At 34.5% G+C, this 13,376-nt stretch overlaps 1 protein-coding gene across 2 annotated transcripts; it reads left to right on the forward strand.

Annotated features, from left to right (window-relative positions):
- The first annotated feature begins 1,565 nt into the window (after positions 1–1,565).
- LOC128608078 (tumor necrosis factor receptor superfamily member 14-like) lies at positions 1,566–13,364 on the forward strand. Of its 2 annotated transcripts, none has more exons than XM_053625486.1 (6): positions 1,566–1,636; positions 9,238–9,423; positions 10,769–10,894; positions 11,008–11,163; positions 11,278–11,365; positions 11,450–13,364. In XM_053625486.1, the coding sequence occupies exons 2-6, from the start codon at positions 9,291–9,293 to the stop codon at positions 11,631–11,633; spliced, it is 687 nt and encodes a 228-aa protein (XP_053481461.1). In that variant the 5' UTR covers positions 1,566–1,636; positions 9,238–9,290; the 3' UTR covers positions 11,634–13,364. The 2 variants fall into 2 exon arrangements, with proteins under 2 accessions (XP_053481461.1, XP_053481460.1); XM_053625485.1 differs by lacking the exons at positions 9,238–9,423; positions 10,769–10,894; positions 11,008–11,163; positions 11,278–11,365; positions 11,450–13,364 and adding exons at positions 4,353–4,546; positions 5,833–5,958; positions 6,072–6,227; positions 6,342–6,429; positions 6,514–7,061 and having other exon boundaries at positions 1,570–1,636.
- Positions 13,365–13,376: the final 12 nt, after the last annotated feature.

A 13,376-nucleotide genomic window follows, 5' to 3' on the forward strand; every position in this document is an offset into this window, starting at 1 on the left:
TTGCATATTGTTTTGCGTTGTTTATCATTCAGAGAAATTTGAGTCTTTTGAGTCGTAATTGTTCTTTATTCAAATTTTGTTCAAAATATTCTGTGAAATTAATTGCACGGGAGCAAGCAAATTAAAAACATCATTGTAAAGAAACCTTGAGAACATGGCAGTAAAGATTGTGAATAATCAGGATTTTCACTGTCTGAAATGTCATTAAGGCATAGCTTTTAAGGGGAACTATGAAAGTCAAGGCGGGATCTAGAAAACCATGAAACTTCTGAAAGACCTGCTCTTATGCTGGCCAGAAAGGCAAAAAACCCATAGGAGCGGTGGTGCACCGTTCTGCTCTGTAGTGTTGTTTTCACAAATATGATCTGCATGGAAGACTCATCAAAAGGAAACCTTACCTGCAACCTCACTAATGTCAACATCTGAAATATGTAAAACCTTGAGGTAAACATTCAAATTAAAGCAGAATGTCTGCACTTTTTGTTCATATTCATCATTTAATTTAAACTCTAATACACTGAGGTGGACAGCTAAAATAACAATAACTTTGTCCGAATATTTATGGAGCTGACTGTACACACACACGGCCTCAATTGAGCGCATATGTTTTTTAATGCATATTTTGGAGAATTTATTCACATCTGGTGTTTCCATTTAGCTTTGTTTTATGCAATATCCTAAAATACGTTTAAAATATATATAGATGGAAACAGAGCTAGTGCAATCCTTTTCCCCTGTGTTCTTATAGCAATTAATTAATTAGCAAGAAGCATATGGATGAAACTCGCTGAATGAAACTGTGATGTAGATACATTAGTATTGTAGCAGTAAGATACAGTATAAATACAAAAGCCTAGTGTTTCACTAAAAATAAATAATCTAACATAACACAGACTACTTATTGTGCCCTGCAATATAGTTTATTTATGTCTTCAACAATACTTCAGGCTGTGTGTGTGTCTCTCTCTCTCTCACACACACACACACTAATAATAATAATAATAATAATAATAATAATAATAATAATAATAATAATAAAGCAAATACTATACAAACAAGAGAAACTATGCATTTAGAGTTCTAAGTGAGAGTTTAGTTTGATGCATCTTAGCATGACGCATTAACTCTTACACAGAGGAGCTGAAAACTATGGAGGATCACAAGTGTCTCGGAAATAGTAATAAAGACTTTCATAAATTAATAACTAATTGTACATTAAAAACAGGCATTAATAATTTTGCTCACACATTTATGTATTATCTATAAATAAATAGACTAAATTACAAAGTAATTCATTATTTGATATATTAATGGGCAATAAAAAGATCATTTATAAATGAAATATTAATCCATCAATAAATAGTTCACATTAAAAAGGGAACAACATAAAACACTCAATAAGTACGTCATTTAAAAATACATTCATGAATTCATAAATAAATTGTGGACTTTAAAAATGTATTTGAAAATGTCATTTAAAAAGAGAAATGGTTCTCCATAGATAGACCATACACAATCCACTCAAAGCGATGATTCCGCCTATGCGCACTGACGCGGTGACAAGTGAAACTACTCCGGATCACGTCGACTTCTGTTGTTGTGCCCATTATTCACTTCTTCCTGGATTAAATTAACAGTAAGTGAACTTCAAGTTTACCAATAATTTCTGTTCGTCTTTATGTACTGTTTATATGTCGTGTCTTGTTATCAATTCAAATCAGTTAATAACCTAAAGATTTGTAACAGTTTAGTTTTGCTTTTTTGGATTTCTGTCTTCAATATATTTCGGACGGTGTGTGCAGAAAGTTTAACACGTGTACAATATTCTTATTCATAACCAAGACAACAACAAGACCACTCATTCTTTGAATGACCTTTGACCAGGATTTGTGCTTCTTTTAAATCGATTTCCAATGCGGTCATGTCACCGATACAGTTCCAAAGCAAAGGGTTTTGTTTCTTTGACACGCACCTCAGAATGTCAGTCTCGAGAGAGAAATCAATACAAGGTTATGAACTGCATACTAGGAAATTAATTTATTAGATATTTATCCTGATCTGTATTTACTGTATCATTTAAATCTGTTGCAACATAATTGTGTTACTGCTGGGATTTATAGATAAAGTACAGGAGATTGCTCTTGCAAAAAAATGTAAACAAACAAAAGTCTCCCCTGAAATAGGCTATCATTCACAGAAATTATGATTTTAACATCGTATTTTGAAACAAATTCAAGCTTCAATCTTATCCACATAGGGTTGGTGTGGCTGCAGGCTTTCATTCCAACCAAGCAGGAGTCACTACTGAGTTCACCTGTTTAATCAGTTCATCTTGGTCTTCAATCAGCTATCAAGTGTGCCTCTAATTAAAGTCTGCAGCCACATTGGCCTTTTGCATCTAAGATTAAAGACCCCTGCCCTAGGTGGTCATTATACAAAATAAAATTAGTAATGGGTAACATCACTAGAATTTACAGTTCTTAGTGTTGACAATTTAACTGTGCCTAAATTTTTAAAGAATTTAAAAAAAAAAAAAAAAAAGCTTCTAAACAGTCTACAGCAGTGGTCACCAACCCTGTTCCTGAAGATCTATATCTTCCATAATCGTGCCCATCTGACAATATAATCACTGCCTTAAGACAGGTTGGAGCTAAGTCTTAAGTTAATGATTAGATGGTCAGGTGGGCACGATTATGGTTGGAGCTAAAGTCTTCAGGAAGGTTGATCTTCAGGAACAGGGTGACCACTGGTGTAAAAGATTAAAAAACTACAAACACAATTGCTCCAAAACAGTTTGTATAATATTGTGTTCCTTCTCTGGAATTTACTATACCTCTCACTTTGTGGAATTAAACTTCTTACTGAAATGTTATGTATTTTTCTTTGCAGAAATAAAAGTCAGTACATTCTGAATTGTCAAGGATATTGCTCCAAAACAAGTCATACAATATTGTACACATTGTGTAGAATGTAGTACACATCTCACTAACTTTTGCGAAAAGATATTTGCAACCAAAAAACCCCCAATAACTTCTAAATGATTACATTTATTGTTCCATAACAAATGGTAAAATATTTGTCAATATATTGGATTATATTCTTTAGAATATAATGCACCTCTCACTTTGGAGAGTTTAACTGTTGCAGAATTTTACTGAATATTTATTTAGAACATATTTCAGCAGCTTTCAAAATATTCAAAAAATAAATTCCATAACAACTTGTACATTATTATGCAACTTCTCTATAATGTAATATACTCTTTACTAAGGGTAGGAGATATGACAATTAAAGGCTGACCCCCCACCCCTTCAACCTCTGCAGCAATGCTGGCAGCACTCATACGTCTATTTCCCAAAGACAACCTCTGGATATGACGCTGAGCATGTGCACTCAACTTCTTTGGTCGACCATGGCGAGGCCTGTTCTGAGTGGAACCTGTCCTGTTAAACCGCTGTATGGTCTTGGCCACCGTGCTGCAGCTCAGTGTCAGGATCTTGCCAATCTGCTTATAGCCTAGGCCATCTTTATGTAGAGCAACAATTCCTTTTTCAGATCCTCAGAGAGTTCTTTGCCATGAGGTGCCATGTTGAACTTCCAGTGACCAGTATGAGGGAGTGTGAGAGCGATGACACCAAATTTAACACACCTGCTCCCCATTCACACCTGAGACCTTGTAACACCTTGTAATGGCTAATGACATTAATGGCTGTGTGTTGAGTTATTTTGAGGGGACAGCAAATTTACACTGTTATACAAGCTGTACACTCACTACTTTACATTGTAGCAAAGTGTCATTTCTTCAGTGTTGTCACATGAAAAGATATAATCAAATATTTACAAAAATGTGAGGGGTGTACTCACTTTTGTGAGATATTGTATATATCCGTTTTATAATTGTAATGGGGTGGGTAGTGATTTCCACCACTGTAACAAAGTTTAAATATATATATTTTTTAAAAGCACAGACCTCCCCACTTTGAGTACCACTGCTCTACTGTTTATCTCTCTCTCTCTCTCTCTCTCTCTCTCTCTCTCTCTCTGATACTGATTGCAATAATATCACAGTCATGTGCCTGACATTTGTCACACCCCAATATTGTGCTTCCATATCAGGTGTTTAATCCACTGTGACCTATCTCTAATCTGCAAGACTTTCCTCACTTGTGTTGTGCTCTCTTTTAACCTGACACAACATGAAAACAAGTGTCTTCTCTTTTCTTTGCCCTCCCAATTGTAGTTTGTAGTAATTGTTGCTTGAGTGATAAAATTGTTGCTTGAATGATAAAATCACTTGAAAATCAGAACTATTTTTATTCCCTATTGAACACAATTATTTTTTATTTTTTCAGGTGTACTTAAGCACACAGATGATGTTTTATTCCTTGTACCACAAGTGGTGAAACATCTATATCTGCCATGCGTTTATATGACACTTATGTCATATATTCAGTAATACTTAAACTCATTAGTGTAATGCACTGCAAAGTATGCAACACTGCTGAGTATGAAGTTAATGAAGAATGCTGTCCAATGTGCTGTCCTGGTATGTTAACTTATTTTTATTACTTAGTCATTGAATCTTATTTTATATGAACACAATGGCTCGGATTGAGGTGTAATTGCAAATACAATAAATGTACTTTCTTCAAGCAACACTGAAATATCGAATCTTTACAGTTAGGGGAAATAAGCATTCAGACACAGTTGTTTTTGTTATAATTCCAGTGCATATATCCACTACACATATTGGCAGTTGTCTTTTGAATGAACTAAAAGGTATACATTCATGAGCATAAACAATGGTATTTTTAAAAACAAAATTGGTACAGAAAAAGAATTGACATTATATTACAATATATATATATATATATATATATATATATATATATATATATATATATATATATATATATATATATATATAAATGTTGATTGTAAATTATGATTTTTATATTACAAGTCAATCAGAAAATCCTTGTAACCTTGGAAAATTGAAAAAGATTTACCAAGAGGAAGGGCCCAAAATTGATCCACAATCCTACAAAACCTAATTACATCTTAACATAGATGGTTTGAAGCTGTAATAATCAACAATGGCTTTGCAAAAAAAAAAAAGTGCTAATATTGTGACTTTGTTTCCAAATACGTTTTCACTATAAGTTTAGATTAAATAGAAAAAAACAACCATATATTTGTCTATGCTTATGAATGTATATCTTTCTGTTCATATTTATAAATACAAACTCAAAACACATTGTGTGTACATTTTAAGTGGATATATGCACTGCAAGAATATTAAATTACTTCTAATACTTAGAATAGAAACGTCCATTGCTGTGGCTTTGGAGACACCAAAAGACAATTTGAGGTGCTTATGCACTTGACTATACGGTGTAATGGTGAATGTCCTAAATTATACAACATGTTCTATTTAGTTATATTTCAGTGAATATGAGTAACAAAATTCAGCAAATCATGAATGTCCTTATACTGTAACCAAATGTTCTTTCACTGACATTTTGTCCCCAGTGTTTGTCTTTATCACTTACTCCCATCCTGCAACCAGACTCAAAAAAACCCATTTGGCTAAATATCATCAATTTAAATTGGGAAGATTAAGAAGAGCTGGAAGCACATACAGTACTGATGACATATCTCAAAGATTGGTTCAGAGAAATATTGCTTCAGGAACATGTCATTCCTTCTTGAAGACCCCATGTTCACTGTCCTCCAGCACCTGTAGAAAATCATTTACATTGATGTAGTGACTACAATCAGTGGACTAATGTGTATATGAGACAAGCTTGAGAATATAATGTTATTGTCCAGGTCACCATGTGTTAACTCACTGCGACAAAAATTCAGAAACAGTGTGTATCCTGTGCACTGGATCAACCTACACCGATGTCCCGAATGGTCTGACAGCATGTCTCAGCTGCACTGTGTGTTATGAAGGTAAAGAAATGCTCATTCCTGTAACTTAACATTAGAGTACCTCTTATACAGTATAATACCTATAGAATGATATAGAATATCTTTATGTAATGTGTATTGTTTTCTTTCCACAGGTAATGGATTAAGGGTAAAGAATAAGTGTTTATACAATTCAGATGCACTCTGTGAGCCTTTGCCAGGACATTATTGTATAGTAACTCATGGTGAGAGCTGCAGAAAAGCCAGAAAGCACTCCACCTGCCTTCCTGGACAATACATCAACCAGACAGGTTAGTATTTTAACATTATCTGTAATATATATGGTGATGTTTAATTCAAATTCCTCTGCATTCAGTTAAATGTTTTTATTTAATTTGATCACCAAATTAAGACTTGCCTTACAGGAACAGCTTTAATGGATACTGTATGTAAGGACTGCTCTGAAAAGACATATTCAGATGGTTCTTTTATGCTCTGCAAACCACATACAAAGTGAGTATAACATGATTATCACATGATCTGTATTGTGAACTCTATTTCTAAGTGCAGTGTAAATTATTTCTCTCTTTGTTACAGTTGTGAGTCTTTGGGGCAGATAACAACCACACAGGGAACACCATCGAGTGATGCAGTGTGCATCTATATGCTGTCTAATCTCGGCCTCATCGTTGGGATTTGTTTGTCACTTATATTGTTGATTGTCATTTTAAGTGTTTTATTATGGAGGAATAAGAAAGCTTTAACATGCTGTAGAAATCATTTTTACTGAGAAGAACATTTTATATACATTATATTTGTTTAATGTGTTTACAGATATTTACAATCTACTGTGTACCACAACAGATTGCTTTAAGACTACATGAGAAGCCCAGTTTCCCCTAAATAAAATTTCTTAAAAATGCTTTACTGAAATGTTTACCAAAGTGTCTGTTAGTGGTCGACCGATATGGGTTTTTTTTTTTAACTGCAGATGTCGATATCTAGAAAGCAGTGTGAGGTCGATATAACACAAATTTACTTACAGTAAATGAGACATACAGAAATTGGTGAAACTAAATGAACATTTATTTTGCATAACATTTATGTAATTCTCTCTGAAGAACTTCAAAAATATTCACTTAAGAAATTTGTACAAAGAAAATAAATAAGTTCTCCTTGTGTCTTAGCAGAACAAAAAAGAAAATACATTTTAGCTAAAAACTTATGTATAATTTGATTTTCCAATCACATAAAAAAAATTGTGCTGCTATAATCCAGTAGCAGGTTATAGATAACATTTATAAATTAATTCAATGAACAAATCTGACCAATGGTCATTAATTAAAGACAAAAAATAGTATGTGTTATTCTATGTATTTTATCTACACAACACATAATCTCAAAACCGGTTGTTTTACTTTAATATGACATTAATTGTGGACAAATAAATATTTTAATATATACAGTAAGTATATATTTCAGTAAGTTCCTGTGTTGCTGGAGCTTTTACATTTCAATAATGGTTAAGTGGTCTGTACCCCCAAAAATGTCTGTAACCCTTCGTCCTAAAGTGTCTCTGTTATTGTTTTTGTGTTAGGTTATGGAACTGTTGTAGAGCTGTAATTTCATTAATAGGAATTAGTTTGGTTGCTCTGTTCAGTAACTTGCAAATAGTCTTTTAAAACAGCACATAAAACAATTGTGATACTTTTGCAGATCCTGGTCCAGCCTGAAAAATTGTGATATGATATATGATATTTTTTGCTAGATTGCCTACCCCTACTCTTTACTCTGCCTAGTTTAACTGTTAGAGAATTTTAATCACTATTTATTTGGAAAAAATTTCAATAGTTTTTGAATGGTTAAACATATTGCTCTAACACAACTTCTTTAATATAATGCACTTTCCCTATAGAATAATTCTTCACATTTTCTCAAATTTACTACACCTCTCACTGTGGCAAACTTAATTGTTACTAAATTTGAATGAATTTAAAAAAACAAAAACAAAGTTATGATAAATTTATGATAAACTTTTGGTCCAATTTTCACATTTTTAAGCAACTAGGTCTCACATGCAAGAAAAAAAAATGCTGGAAACTAGTCTATTTAGTCTAATTAGAAGTCCATTTAGAAGTATGTTTTTAACAGTCCAGCTAACGCCCTTGCTGTCTGCTCTCTCTGTCTGATAGCACTTACACTGCAATAATATCACTGTCATGTGCCTGACCTTTATCACACCTCTCCATATTGTGCTTGCCTATCATTCCTCACTTCTGTTTTGTTCTCAACTCTTCCAGCCTCTTCATATTAAACACGTCTTTACATTGCTATCTCAATTCTGCTACTTTCTTTTAATCATTCAATTTCACATAAAATAGTTTGCTTCTGTGATAATTTATAAAAATGTTTTTGATAATGGCAGTTAGCTACTTGAACTTGAAGTTTGCTTTTTATGCTAATCTGAATACTCTTCACGTTTACTGGTAGTGTATCTGACATGTAAAGGACGTAATGGAGGTTAGGATGGATGCAAATGCAGATAAGAGCTTTATTAGAGTAGAGACAGGCAGACAAATCCAAAATGTGAGACAACAGCGTGGTTAAAAACAGGCAAGAGGTTAGGCGATCGACTAACGGGCATAAACAAGGCTAAACAGGAATCAAGAAACGAGGACAAGAATAGGATCAAAGTTATGAAATAAAACATGAGGCACAAAGGCTTGGCACGGTGAATACACTCAATATTTCTCACTGAACATAGACAGACAAGGGGTTTAAATATCAAACGTAATCAAGGGTGAACACAAAACAGCTGAGACTAATGATGACACAAGGGAACAGCCAGTGACAATACAGGGGCAGAGACAGGACATAAAACATAACAAAACACACATGTCAGAAGTAAACAAAGTCAGTGTCACTGCAAACCCAGAAGCATGGGCTCAAAATTTCAGAGCGCACCGCGTGCACCAATGCCAACGCTTTGCGTGAAGGGAAATCATGACAGTATCAGTGATATAGCTTTGGTATGTGAGTTTTAATGAGTGGTAATATTTTCAAAATATTTCTTTATGGCTAGTTAGTGTCAGCAAATGTAGGCTGGGGATACATCCCAAACAGCATACTACATACTGAGCAATAATTTCAGACTAAACACACACTACAGCAGAGCAAATTAACTTCTCAGTGTCAGTTGTTTTTTTGCCTGAGTGATACTCACCTCAAAATCATTGCTAATATGTTTTTATGATTATAAAAGCATTAAAGTATAATCAGACTTCAGGTACACATTTTGCATTATATTTTTGTCTTTTTCAGGTTTATGTTAACACACATTGTTTACTCTATTGAGTTTCAGTAATGTCGAACACATGATGCCCGCCATGCGATTATGTGACATCGTATGTTTGACATTACTGAATCTCATTATTGTAATATGCTGCAAAGCATGCAACACTACTGAGTATGACGTTGATGGAGTATGCTGTCTGATGTGCGCTCCTGGTATGCTACCTTATTTTCATTAGATACTTATTGATTCTTTATTTTTTTTAAATGGACACATTGTTTCTGACTGAGGTATAACTGCAAATACAATAAATGTACTGGTGTCATGTAGAGCATGTTTCTGTATCAACATCCCGCTATCTGGAACAATGATTGTTTTTAACCAGTCACAGCCTTGTGATGTCATGTGTTTGTGCCTCCAGACATAAAAGTGTTTTATGGGTAGTTTTGTGTTTCATTAAATGAGAAAAGTGCAACTATTATTTAAATTTAATTCTTCAATAAAACTAATTGTAAGTGAACTTCAAAGTTGTCGATCACATCTTTTCACTGAAAGGCTAAAAACACACTACACATTCACATCTCAAATTGCTTTGCAATTTATTTTAAATTCCCAGACATGAAAACTACTGGGTGTAATTTTGCATTTCATTAAGTTATGCAAAGGCACCTACTGAAACAGTGAACGTTTAGCTGCTGTTGGCCTTTCAGGCCCAAAAGATTTTGTTAATGTACTTAAATGTAGAGTTAAGATGCTGTCTCACTTTGCAGCTTATTTCCCTTAAAAAGCACTTACCTGAGCAGCTTTTGCAGAAATATAGAAACTCTGGAGATGAGGGGGTTGTTTGCTATTGCTGTATCCTTGGCATAAGTAAAATTTGAGCTGATTGTGTACTTGACTGTATGCAACCACAGTTAAAGTGTTGTGCAATGGTGAATGTCCCAAATTAGACATGATGTTATTTCTATTTACTTTGCAACTGTGAAATTTTTTTCAACAAGACATAAATCTCCTTATATTCAAATCACTAACAAGACCAAATATTTTTTTCACCGACATTTTATCGTCTCACTTAACCCCAACCTGCGACATGATTGACTGGCAGGTAAAAAGCGCTGGACATCGCTTGAGGCTTTTGTAAATTTGATTTTATTTTATTTTATTTTTCACCTTCAATTGGTTCACTTTGACCAAAAGTAGCTTCTGATAAAGAAACAACAACAACTAAAACAACAAAGTGTGAAAGCACCTTTCTCTTACAGCAGCGTTTCTCAAATCATTGTCATTCTTAAAAGTGTGTCGCACTTTCAAAAAGTTTAAGTCTTACAGAATGGTTTACAACATGTTTTTTGTTTTTTGTTTTTTTTTTAGGAAAAAGCTACACACGGATAATAATTACTAAGTGAGTTTGTTATGGTCAGCTGCAGCTGAACATTTAAGTTAGGATGATTAGGAGGAGTTGGAAGCACATGCTGATGACATATACCAATGATTGGTTCAAAGAAACATGCTAGGCTAATGTATATGAGACAAGCTTGAGAATAAAATGTTATTGTCCAGGTCACCGTGTGTTAAAGCACTGCGGCAAAAATTCAGAAACAGTGTGTATCCTGTGCACTGGATCAACCTACACTGATGTCCCGAATGGTCTGACAGCATGTCTCAGCTGCACTGTGTGTGATGAAGGTGAAGAAATGCTAATTCCTGTAACTTAACATTAGAGTACCTCTTATACTGTATAATACCTATAGAATTATCTAGAATATCTTTATGTAATGTATATTGTTTTCTTTCAACAGGTAATGGATTAAGGGTAAAGAATAAGTGTTCATACAATTCAGATGCACTCTGTGAGCCTTTGCCAGGACATTATTGTATAGTAACTCATGGTGAGAGCTGCAGAAAAGCCAGAGAGCACTCCACCTGCCTTCCTGGACAATACATCAACCAGACAGGTTAGCATTTTAACATTACCTGTAATATATCTGGTGATGTTTAATTCAAATTCCTCTGCGTTCAGTCAAATGTTTTTATTTAATTTGATCACCAAATTAAGACTTTCTTTACAGGAACAGCTTTAAAGGATACTGTATGTAAGGACTGCTCTGAAGAGACATATTCAAATGGTTCTTTAATGTATTGTGAACCACATACAAAGTGAGTATAACATGATTTTCACCTCTTCTATACTGTGAACTCTGTTTTTAAATGCAGTGAAAATTATTTCTCACTCCTTTACAGTTGTGAGTCTTTGGAGCAGATAACAGTCACATGGGGAACACCATCGAGTGATGCAGTGTGTACCCATAAACCATCTGGGCCTCATCTGGGCCTCATCATTGGGGTTTTGTTGTCACTGATATTGTTGATTGTTATCTTAAGTGTTTTATTATGTAAAAATACTAGAAAATTCAACATACTATAGAAATCATACAGTGGACACGCTGGACAGGGGGAGTATAACTTATATAGAGTATAAGTAGTGTCAACATGAATTGAAATTAGAATTAAAACCAGGTGGTGCTGTTAATATAATACACAGTGCTGTGGAAAGAAACAAGCTCTAACAGCATGAGTAAATTTATACGATTAAAATTAAATCTGTGCTGTGATCCGAAGAGGGTCCATGGAAATTCCTTTACATTGGAAGTGGCCTCTGGCTGCAAAACGTTTGAAAACCTCTTTACATAATGGCTCCAAAGTGAATTGTTACTCTAATATTCTATTTATATCTAATTATATTTTTAATGTGGAAGAAGAAAATTAACTTATAAATCTAGCCAACCCTAGTAGTTAAAGATTATTGCACATAATATTGTGAACATTGATTTAATTCCACTAGTTTGAGTCTTGCTTTCATGGCACATAATATATAAGCGAATACCCCTGCCTTGACTGTGTAATTCCCTGAGCAGTTTCTTGTTAATTCTATGTCTTGGCCTTTCAATGTAACATGCTTTTCTTCTTCCCTTGTTGAGGTAATCCATGTTGTTATCTCAACCATACCAGTATTTTAGTAGCTCAAGTGACTCGTTGAAAGCTGGATTGAGTCACCATTACTGTAGACTTAAGAAGCAAAGCATGCTGGTTGTGATACAATATTTTACAAGGCTAATTTAACAAGTTAATATGGCTTCAAATACACTGTGCTGGTTGCCAAGGACAAGACTTGCTGTATATGTTTTCTCTGATGTCTCCTCTCCCCTCTCTCAGTGTGTTTCCCTGCTCACCACAAGGGGGAGCTGAGAGTAAGGAGAAGATTGGAAGCACGAAAGCGGTGCTTAGTGATTGAAATTTCGGTGCTTTCAGTGAGTGATTGCATTTGGGACAAACGACCAGATTTATCACTGCCAGTTATTTATCACTGCATAACTATCGCTTAAATTGTTCAGCCAAATCAAAGTGCTACATATACATGCATTAACTAACAAGCAGCAGTGCAGTCAGTCCCTCATGCTTCCTCAGTGCAACTTCTTAACTTTCTCACCTGACTGGCTCTAAACAATTATTCTGTAACAAACATGTCAGATACTGGAAAATTCAAATTCACGAGATGCACTTAATGTGTTTAAAGGGTGCACTGTATGTGATTAAAGACATTAGAGCAGTGGTGTCAAACGTGGCTCTTGGCTGGTGTCATATCACAGCAAACCATGTCTATGACTACGTTTACATGGACAGCAGTAATCTAACTATTGACCTTAGTATTATCTTACTTAGAGTAAGGTCAATAATTAGATTACTGCTGTCCATGTAAACATAGTCATTGTTGTCCATGTAAACGCACTGTATGGTTCACGATTTGGATTTGTCTCTCACATAATAAAGCTCTTATCTGCATTTGCATCCGTCCTCAACTCCATTACATGACAGCCAGGACAGGCTCAATAAGGTTCTAAATTGGCCTACCGAATGAAATTATATTTCATGTTTTCAATTTAAATCCCCTGGACTGTTACGGCCCAGTCTAGGTTAGGCAGCACAGAGTAACCAGCTCGGGATTCAATTGGATTGACCTTTAAATAATGGAATAACAACTCAAACAAGGTTGTGTGAAAAAGGTTGTGGTATATTGTAACAGACAATATATACATATAATTGTACAAATTAAACAACCAGGCGTATCTTCAGGGTGGGCCAAGGCCAAAATAATAAACAAAAGGATTCT

The sequence above is a fragment of the Ictalurus furcatus genome, chromosome 5 (genome assembly GCF_023375685.1).
Source record: "Ictalurus furcatus strain D&B chromosome 5, Billie_1.0, whole genome shotgun sequence".
Lineage (NCBI taxonomy): Eukaryota > Metazoa > Chordata > Actinopteri > Siluriformes > Ictaluridae > Ictalurus > Ictalurus furcatus.

What these genes read in the sequence shown, in the direction of transcription:
- LOC128608078 (XM_053625485.1), top strand. Translation starts at nt 4,420, where the DNA reads ATGCGTTTATATGACACTTATGTCATATATTCAGTAATACTTAAACTC. An exon ending in CTGTCCAATGTGCTGTCCTG is followed by an intron (nt 4,547 to 5,832) that starts GTATGTTAACTT and finishes GTTATTGTCCAG; the next exon opens with GTCACCATGTGTTAACTCAC. An exon ending in CTGCACTGTGTGTTATGAAG is followed by an intron (nt 5,959 to 6,071) that starts GTAAAGAAATGC and finishes TTCTTTCCACAG; the next exon opens with GTAATGGATTAAGGGTAAAG.